This window comes from Aythya marila, assembly GCF_965140915.1.
Source record: "Aythya marila genome assembly, chromosome: 13".
NCBI classification, from domain to species: Eukaryota; Metazoa; Chordata; class Aves; order Anseriformes; family Anatidae; genus Aythya; species Aythya marila.
This window is the reverse complement of record NC_139054.1, coordinates 8,842,156-8,852,164: the sequence shown is the minus strand read 5'-3', so window position 1 is coordinate 8,852,164 and position 10,009 is coordinate 8,842,156. Positions and strand designations below refer to the sequence as shown.

Sequence of the window (10,009 nt, the reverse complement as noted above, 5' to 3'; positions counted from 1 at the left end):
ATTTTCTTAGCTGAGAACAATTAAGAACTCTAACAGCTTAACTGACTGTGATAATTAACAGTTACAAAGCCTATCTTTGTGGAGAATATAGCACACTGTCCTATTTTAGTCCTAGCATAATAAAGAGTGAGGAAAAAAAAATAAATACCCATTGATATCCAGAGCAGTTCCCTAGGATGGTGAGCCTGGTGGAGAGCCCACGCTGGGTGTGAGCTGCCACAGCAGCCGTCCCTGCCTGTGCAATGCAGAAGGTTAGTCACTTTGACAAACAAGGGCAATAAATTTACATAGTCATCATGACGCAATTAGAAAATTTTGGCAGCCAATGTGGAAAAGGGTGCTACTCCCCACTCACAGGAAGCGGTAGTCTTATGTAAATAACTTCTGGGTCAACCTTCTGGGCTCCAGCCGGTGCCCTGGCTGTTTGCAGGCAGCAGCCGAGGATGCTGGGGAGGCTCTTGGGCAGCAGCCCCAGGCTGTGGTGGTGGGGGGCTCGTCCGAGCACCTGGAGCCCCCACGCTGCTCCGCTGCTCCTGCGCCCTGCCAGGGCCATCGGTGACAAAGCCAAGGGCGTGCAGGATGTGGTGCAGCAGACAGCTAATCCAGGTGGGTAGAAATGCTTTGGTCACTGTTCTGTGCTGCGGAATGGAGGGGAAGGTGTTTGTTCTTTTTCAGGAAACAGCTAGACAATGACCCTCGTTCCCATCTATGGCTGTGCTATTTCAGTGCTGCGTTGGGGTTATAAGCATTGCTGAGGCACAGAGAGAATCAGAAGTTCCAACTAGTAGCATAGTACTCGGGAATAAAGATTTTTGTGTTAAATAGTCCTTCTCCTGTGTTGGCAAACAAGCAGACATCTCATGCCCCGGAATCTGTTAATTAAAAAAGAAAGTAAAAGTTTCTTCTCACACCCTGCTGCTGGGTTTCTGGTGGAGGATGGGTGCACATCCCCATACGTTCAGGGACGGTGATGCCTGCCGCTGCCATGTGCTATCCCTCCCCACCCAGCACACCTTGGAGGTAAGGGGTATGCCATCGCTGACAGGGACATTGGAGTGGCTCAGTGCAGTAACTTAAAGGCAGTGGATGGATTTATTGCTCCTTCTAGTGAGAAGGAAGGTCAGATCCATGCTTGGGCATCATTCTAGCCTGATCTTCCCATCAGGGAGCTGCTTGGTGCCCCCTCCAGATGACGTCTCTGTACCAGGCAGCCCTTCCTGCAGTGGCCAATCTCTCTGGCACTGTTTCTCTTTATAATCCATGCCATCACCTCCTTGGCCATGCCTCTGCAAATTCTTCACCCTAGCAAGACCAGGCTGTGTGGGGCTGCTGGTGTTTCCATGGAATAGATATGGCTGTCTAGAAAAGGGCTTTGCCCTTGTTTTCCCTGAGATGGAGCCTGTCCTTTTAGCAATCCATCCTACTGCTGACTGCAAATCAGATTCAGGCTTTCACTGATATTTCAGATGTCTCTCTCCTGGTCTCACTGACACTGGTTAAGAAAAATATGAGAAGCAGGAGATTAAATTTACCTGGGGATTGAAGTACCAAGATTCACACCTGGAATTTTTCAGCCACTCACAAGACCTGGCACACATGAACACACTTGGGGCCAAGACACTTAATGTAACTTTACAACTCAGCACAGGCAGGAAGAGATGCTCTGTGCCCTCTTCTGTATCTGCAGCGATTTCCTTTTAGCCAAACATCAGTAATTCAACAACAACCAGGGAGTAGGGGACACTGAGACTGTCCACGTTCATGTCCATGTCCATCCCTTTCTGCATGCCCTGGGGCATGCCTGCCTCCCCCACAGGGCACTACTAAAAACACCAGTCTCACATTTGCAAGTACAGGGCATCATAATCCAGAATCTTGTGTGCACCCTGCTTGGGTGCATGAGCAGATCCAGCTGCCTGACAATGATATGGACATGCAAGGCATAAAACAGGTTTTGGGCTAACCATTGCTTACCCTATTTTCACAGGGTTTCCCTGCCACTGGCCACGTTGTGGCCTGTCACTGGGCTTGTTTCTGTCAAGAGGCACTGGAGTCTCTTTCTCAACATTCTCACAGTGACAGCATGCTAATGGCATCACTGCGGTAGTCTGCTGGGGTGTAATGTATCATCATTAGATTACAGAAACGTGGTACCCAGCTTGCATGAGAACAACAGCCTCCCACCAGGCTGTATTTTAACAGGCCTCATCTCTCTATCAGCACTTTCCAAAGGAGATGCTGTTGAGGACTTATTAGTGCTGCTGGCAGTGTGCTGAACTCACTATTTAAAAGCAAGATGCAAGCAGGGTGAGAACATACTGTGGGCTTGGGGTGACCTCAGCCCAACATCCCTTCTGCCTCTTAATAAGAAATGTTGGAGAAATTTTTAGTTTAAAACCCACTTAAAATAAAGAAAATATATGTTTTTAAATTGAATAAGCTCTAAACATAAGCAAGTATCTCATATCAGCTACATAATCCCATTGATATTATAAGGCACATTTGGCTCTCACAGAACAGAAAAACGCTATTTTGAACTTTGAATCCTTTTTCTCTGTAACTATATATTTTTTTTTTCTTCTCTTCCTCTTCTTAAGTTTAGCTCACTGTTGCCTTTTGTAAAATTTCTTAAAGGTTACAAAGCATTCATGAATGAAAGAAGGCCTACAAATTTTGATAAAAAGGTCTTAGTATGGGCAGGACGCTTTAAAAAGGAGGAAGACATTCCCAAGTACATAACGTAAGTATATGTAAAACCTTTTTCCTTCTGATGTTAAATTAATTTTGCTTGAATGATGCTTTTGGATATGAACAAACAGATTGAGACTGCAGTCTGCATTAGTCAGAAGTGTGTTTACAGGGTGGGTGTTTGTGGACTGATATGGTTTTGGGGCTTGCTGCTACTGGTGTCCAAAAATAATCCCAACTTTTGGGAGCATTAACTCCTTGTTATACCTTATGAAGTACAATAGATTCACTTATTTTAAGTAGCATAAGTTTCAGACTCAGCTGAAGTGTCTTTTGCAAGGCAAGTAGCTTTGTAGCTCAGAAATTACCATGGTACAATGTCATCTACTTTGGGTTTTTAACATTCTTGGCTAGCTTTTATTGATTAGCAATTAATAATACTACATACATTTTAAAAGAAAGTTAGGGCTATGCATAGCTCTGGTGACAAACATCTGCAAAGAATTCCTGGTGTCTGGTCTGTGGTTTTACACTCCATGATATCTCACATCCCGTGGAATTTTGCTAAAGGATTGTATTTCATTTCAGAGACCTAATGTCTCCAGACTTGGGGCATACTGGGGGCTCCTCCACTTGGCCTTCTCCTTGCTAAGTAAAGAAATCCACAGCTGGACAGGATTTCATGAATGACTCAGGTTGTCACATTGTAGACTCTTGCAAATATGAATGGTTAGATAAATCCTGTGAGTCACTCATGGAAGGTGGAGGAGATTTCTCAGAAATGGCTGCGTGCAGTCCTTTGGGAAGACAAGTCTGGACGGTTGGTGCAGTTGTATGCTCCAGCTCAGTCTCAGCCTCTCGCTGCAGTAGATACTGGTGTGCCTGTTGCCAGCTGCCTGGCAGAGGTCTACGTGGTGGTGAGACAGGGCTGCAGGGCACTTCATGCATCTGGGAAGGGGATGTGGCTACACATGCAATCACCACTTTCTGTGCCTTTTTGCTGCATGAAAGCTCTCTATTGTTCTCAGCCAAAATGTCATACGTGTGCTTTTATTCCCCTGTGAGTAACATGGCATGGCCCCAGTGTCTCCTGGTACTGTGCAGCACCCCACACTGTGCCCTGCAGCTCCCAAGAGTGGACCTCTTGTAATTCTATTATCACGATGAAATTGCTTTTCTGTCCTTGTAATTTTTAGCTGTTCATTCTGTTGTGAAAAAAGATACAAGAGCAGAGTTTGTTTGTGTTGTTGCTGTCAACAGCTGAGAGTAGCAATACCTGACTCTGTGTGTGTGTGTGAGAAGGGGGTTGGCCAAACCTTTCCTGCATAGGCTTTTTTTTTTTTTTTTTTCCCCTTGAGTCCCGTAAGCACTTGCAGAAAGAGAAGGTTAAATTCATAGTACATAAAAAGGCAGTTGCTGGAAGATTTGAGGATTCATTATCCAGCTCCCCATGATCTTATTTCCCACATGCTGCTACAGGATGGAAACTCTGTTCTGTCTTCCACAGGTCTGAGGTCCTCGATGCAGCAAGGAACACTGTGAGGATAAAGGTTTGCTATATCATGATCGCGCTGACCTTGCTGGGCTGTTTGGCCATGGTAATCACAGGCAAAGAAGTGAGTATTGCTTCTGAGTGAGGGGAACTGATCCACTTAAACGTATGATCTGTGTATGCTGTTTGTAATATTCTTTTTAAATAAGCAGCCGGGTGACAGATAGGTGTTAAGTGCGTATTAGCAATATTTGCTTGGGACCTCTATCACCCTATTCTCCTGAGGAGAGATAGACACGGAAACACAACTTGCTTGTTAATGTGTTCCTTCTGACCTATTTTACCGTAAGCCAGTGCACTGCAATGCCCCATATCATGGTGTTTCACCAGGAGGCCAGTCCAAAGGTTGTGGAGCAGCTCAGACAACAGCTGCAGAGCCTGGCCCTACCCTGCAGCAAGGGGAGTGGGGCTCCCATGGCACTGCGCAGCTAGCCATTGGGCCACCATGGCCACTAAAAGATACGAGACTTGTTTTCCGCATCCCATTGGTGGGGAGGGAGGGTCAGCAGCTAGACTAGCATGTCCCAGCTGCAAGTGCTGTGCCCTTCTTCCGTCCTGCTTGATCACCTGTAAACATCAAGCAGTGCAACTTTTCCACTAATTAGAAGCTGAAAATGATGACAGTTTAGTAAAATGAGGAGACAATGTCTTTCACTACAAAATATCAAAAAGAACAGTGTGATATCTAAGCAAGTGGTGCAAATACAGGGAAATTTAGTGGTGGGAAATGTGTGCATGCAATGATTTTCACCATTTCTTTTCAAAGGCTGCCAAAAGGGATCACACACTGCTGAGGATGAATGAACAAAAGAAGGCCAAATGGAGGGCTGAAGTGGAAAAAGATCGGGAGGCAGCTGCTGTGAAGCCACAATGATCAGGAACAGATTTACAATAACAGCAGGAGATAAGTGACTTGCACACATGGCATACATACCTGTTTTCATTTTATGCTTTGGAACTTTTTCCCTGCAACTCCAGCAGAGCAAGGACTTTGCTTCTTAAAAACTGCTGTGTACGAACTGTGAAAATGTTACGGAAACTCCAAGGACTGCTTTCTGTGGTCTCTGGTCTTAGTCACCATGTTCAGCTAAAAAGCAGATGTCTCTAAACTGGGAAGAGTGAGAGGGACGGGTGCAGGACTCCTCATCTCTGGATCAGCTTCTTGTGGTGCTGTCAAAAGTGACACAGAGCTGGGGCAAAACAAGTCTGAAAAGTCTTTTTTGAAACCAGAAAGAGGTCAAATATCTCTACCTCTGAGCCTACTGCCATTGCTGTTCCCTCTCCCTTCCTGTGACAGGGGGAAAGGAGGGGCACGAGCACAGAAGGGCTGGAGGGGTGTGAACAGGCCCTCGTGACTGACTTGGGCCCAAAGGGGCTTTGTGCCAGAGAAGCTGATGGTGGTGTGGAGTGGTAGTGTGGGCTCATGGAGTGGTTTGGTGGTTGTGGGGCAGCTGCCCTCCTGGGAACCCACACCCTGCACAGGGAGCCTATCTGGAGGCACCATTAGTCCTGTTGCACTTCACTGGGTCTGCTTTTCCATCTTCTGCTTCCAGTCATTGTCATGAAAGCTCCCTAGCTCTTGCTTAGTTGTGATTTTAGTCAGGATTAATTGTTAAAACATGGTTTGCTAAAACAGAATTCTTTTTAATCACCATAGTTCATTAACTTATAATAAAACAGCTGTCCAATTACATCTAAAACAAACACTTCTCTTTACAGCTTCATCTAAAGTGTCACCAAGCGCTCTTGGATGTTGTTTAACAAATGGGAGAGATCCTAATAAATTATTGAAAGTTCTATTTTCATAAAGTGATTAAACTTTAACACAAACCTCAGTTCACACTTGTGGTCTGAACCCCTGTGCATCATTCATAAATCCCTAACACCTGTAAACAAGCCCATGGAGCTGGGTGCACTGCGTGGGGTACCAAAGGATGCAGAGTGACAAAACCCATCTGTCTCACCCTGGCCACCACAGGAGGTGGTAAATGTTGTAACCAAGCTCAGCTTTTGTTCTGTGTCTTGAGCATCACACCAAGGCTTTTCTTTGCTGCTGCTGGTTTGTACCCTGTGTGAGTAACACTTGGGCTCCAGCAGAGTCTGGAAGCTCCCACTCAGGTCTCACAGATTTATTGTGCCAAAAATCATGTCCACTTACTGCTGGTATGTCACTACATGAACAAATTGCTGGCAAGGATGGGATCATCCCCAGGGCTTGGGAGTTAGTGGTCAGCAGCTGAACTCTGGCACTTTGTCTCCTGTGTCTGTGGTCATTTGGTGGCTTTTTTTTTTTTTTTTTTTTCCCTTCTGAGGCCTTTTAGGACCACTTTTCTCCATGTTGCACACCCATTTGGGATGAGGAACGTGTGTGAAAGGGATGTTACATCTGTCACAAGCTGGTGTTCACAGTCCTTGTTTCCAACTCACGGACCTGTACAGTACAATTTGCAAAAAGCGATGTCTGCTCCCTGTAGTATTCCCTGTGAAGCACATCTCAGAAAAGTGAAAATAACAGTCTAGGACAAGTACCAAGTAAGCAAGTCTCTGCTGAGATGGTGCTTTTTGCCTGCACAGGTAATATGTGCTCATTTGTTTTATGTGACCTGGTTTTCTTGGTTAATGCAATAAACCTGAAGAATTTCCTCAAAGTTAGTGTTCACTTGGGGATGAACTAAAACATCTCTGGTCAGTTGCTTAGGTTTATTTATTTTTTTTAATTCTTAAATGGCCTTCATGTACCCTTTTTAAGGCAGCACATGTAACGCTTAAAGGAGCCCATTTTGATGCTTATAAACAAAATCATATCCGTGTTCTGAACTTACCTGACTTAAACAAAAAAAGGAGAACCTCATAACCATATTTAAAAAACAAGCAAATTGATTATGACTTTTTCCGTTCTATTCTTCATCTTCCTATGCCTGGAAAAAAAAAACAAACAACAAAACCTGCTTCAGGTATGAATAATCGTCAAACCCTTTTGAATAACATTAATCTCTGTTGACTACTGTATAAAGCTGTTGCATTACACATTGTCATTAAGAAGAAGGAAAAATCAATCCCTCCTCCCTGAGCCAATGATGATGGGTCACTTCTGAGCAATCAGATGACCCAGGTGCTTTTGGGCTCTCATGAAGAGCACTGAAGATTATGTAGGGGATAATCCTTTACCAGCTCCAGCTACAAAATTAGTCATTTTAATATTGTAATATTCCACCCAGAATCAATTGGACTAATGGCTGGCTTGCACTCAGTGACAAGTCGCTGCTGGTGTAGCACAGCCTCGGCTGAAGCCGTCCCTGTAGTAACTGGAGATGCCAGCAGAGGACATTGTACTGCTCTGATGCCTCTCCGACACCGGGGCTTATCACTGCTTGTTAAAATCGGTTTCCATCTGTGTTTGCAGAGTCCTTTAACTCTTCTCTTGAAAAGCTTCTAATTAACACAGCTTCCTGAATGTATAATTGGCTGAACCTCACCACCTTAGGGTAGTGTTTTTTATTTTTTTTTCCTTCTCCCATCTATATTGCTTCAGAGTCACACCTGATCCCACAGTCATTTTAAAAAGGGATGGGAGTTGTTATTAGGTAGGAGATATTCTTCTCTTTTTAATAGCATGCCCTGTATCTACCCAGCCTGTCCCTGAGGACAGCAGGAGGGTCTGGGTCCTCTTCAAGGCAGGGGATAGAGCTGAAGGCATGCTGGTTTGTCATGATGCTCAGGCAGACTGGGGGTGAGTCCTTTCAACTCCCATCTCCTCGTTTATCACTCTGCCCTGGGAGGAAAGAAAGCTTTCTATCTTGTAGGATTTTTTTTTTTTTTTTTTTTTTTTTTTTGTCATTTTAATGAACTCCTACATGGAAATGGTTAACAACAGGCTGTTGGCTGGTGCCATAGAGGCTTGTGTTATAATAATTATTGGGAATGTTTTGCCTGGTAGCTGGAGCTAATCTAATTCTGCTTCTATTAAAATCAATGCTGTATTTCCTTCTGGCTGTGTTTAAAAGCTGTCATCCACTGCTTTTGGAAATCCCTCTGATTTCTAAAAGGTCAGCTTCCCCAAGGAGCCCAGTTGCTGTGGGGCAGAGTTAAATACACCTGAACTTTCTTCTACCAATGAGGTGATATCAAGCTTGTATGCAAGGCTCTGCATGATGAGCATCCCAGTGCCTTGGAGAGAGGGTGTAAGATGGGAAAGTCTGAGCTCGGAAGATCTCTGTCTCTCTCTTGTTTGTTTTGTCTCTCTCTTTGACCTGCTCAGGGCGTTTCTAGTGACACTTCGTTTCCTTCCATCCATCTGCTTTGATCAGCTTGTCTCCTGGTATGCAGCAGGACCCACACAATACTGCACTTGTGAAGGATGTTTTGCCTGGATGCAAATGAAATCTTGCTATTCAGAAAAATCTCATTTTAAAGAATTTCCCATTTTTTCAGTGTTTAATCTTCCACCAAGCTGGGAAACTGCTGCTGATTTTTAAGGTTGAGTGTACCCGGCTTCAGCTTCCAGGCATTGGACATTGTCTTCAATATGGAGTAAAAAATATTCCATCTCAACTCCTTCCTGTGTGTATGTAGTTACCCATCAGCTTTCTTTTGGAGTTGAATTCCTACTATTTTCAAAACACCTGTTCTTTCTGATATTTGCTTGGTGGGTACCACTCACTCACTGGTCAATTGATCTCTGGCTGCTGCTGACCCACAGGAGAGCCCTGCTGCTCTCTGGGATCCACACACCTGTCATGATTTCAGAGCTAGTTTAAACACTATTCTCCTGTTTGTATTTGTCATGAAGTTGTTCTAGCGTAGCAGGGAAGCAAGACCAATGCTCAGTAATTTGAAATAATTAATGGATCATTTATTAATGCACTGAGGTAGCATTAGAGCAATTTTCCATGGTTAAGTCATTTGATGATCATTAATGCTGTATGATTTATTACAAAACCACTGTGCCTGTCATATGATGAGCAGGTAGCTCCTGAAAGGTTTAGTGCTCTAAAAGGACCAGAGCATTTCAATTCCCTGCTCTGTGCAGGATCCAGACACAGACCTCAGCTCTGTGTTGGTCGGGCTGGTTCCACACCTTGGCTGAGCTTGGAGGCAGCCTTCTACATGGAAACTTGAAGCTCAGATCTGATTTTTCCTCTGTAGTGTTGCATTTCCTTGGTGAAGGGGTCCAAACCTTGAGCTATGTGGTCAGGGACTGCTATTTGTTGGTGTGTGAGGGCTTGCCAGGGGGAGAAGGTCAGTCTGGAACATGATTTTGCAGGAAATAGCTGAGCTCACTCATGGCTTATGTATGCTCTGCAGCGTGAACAGTTATCAGAAACTGCCAGTGAGGCTAGACCAGAAAATCAAGGGATCTGCATGTCAGTTTGTAATATGCGGATGAGGTATGGTCCAGAGACTTCTTATAAATGAAATGGAAACCCAAACAACCCAATGAATTAGTCATATGCTAATTACAGTCATTCCCAATGGTTCATGTTTCTGTTTCCACGGACTGTATTAATGCAAACCTCACTCACGTGGTGCACTGTGAATTGCACACAACTCCTAGCTCCCTGTTAGCTATTTTATCATTGTCTAAGCATTGGTCTGCAACAAATTTCTAACAGCAGGGCTAAAATCTTTACCAAGGGCATCCACCAGAGCTATAAAGATGTCATTAAAATAATGCTGTTCCAGGGCAGATAGAACAGTCTCCAAAATACAGTTTCAGATTGTACCAAGGGGCTGGAGTAAGCCTTGAAAGGTAGGAAGTTAAATACCCCA

General features: G+C 44.4%; 1 protein-coding gene across 1 annotated transcript; it reads left to right on the top strand.

Annotated features, from left to right (window-relative positions):
- The first annotated feature begins 350 nt into the window (after window positions 1–350).
- LOC309882946 (protein FAM162B-like) lies at window positions 351–7,428 on the top strand. Its single transcript, XM_082770484.1, has 4 exons — window positions 351–606; window positions 2,635–2,740; window positions 4,196–4,304; window positions 5,007–7,428. Exons 1-4 carry the CDS (start codon window positions 444–446, stop codon window positions 5,112–5,114), a joined length of 486 nt encoding a protein of 161 aa, XP_082626610.1. The 5' UTR covers window positions 351–443; the 3' UTR covers window positions 5,115–7,428.
- The last annotated feature ends 2,581 nt before the right edge of the window (window positions 7,429–10,009 follow it).

Coding starts and splice junctions, on each gene's coding strand:
- LOC309882946 (XM_082770484.1), top strand. CDS start 444: ATGCTGGGGAGGCTCTTGGGCAGCAGCCCCAGGCTGTGGTGGTGGGGG. Junction 607..2,634: donor GCAGCAGACAGCTAATCCAG/GTGGGTAGAAAT, acceptor AATTTCTTAAAG/GTTACAAAGCATTCATGAAT. Junction 2,741..4,195: donor GACATTCCCAAGTACATAAC/GTAAGTATATGT, acceptor TGTCTTCCACAG/GTCTGAGGTCCTCGATGCAG.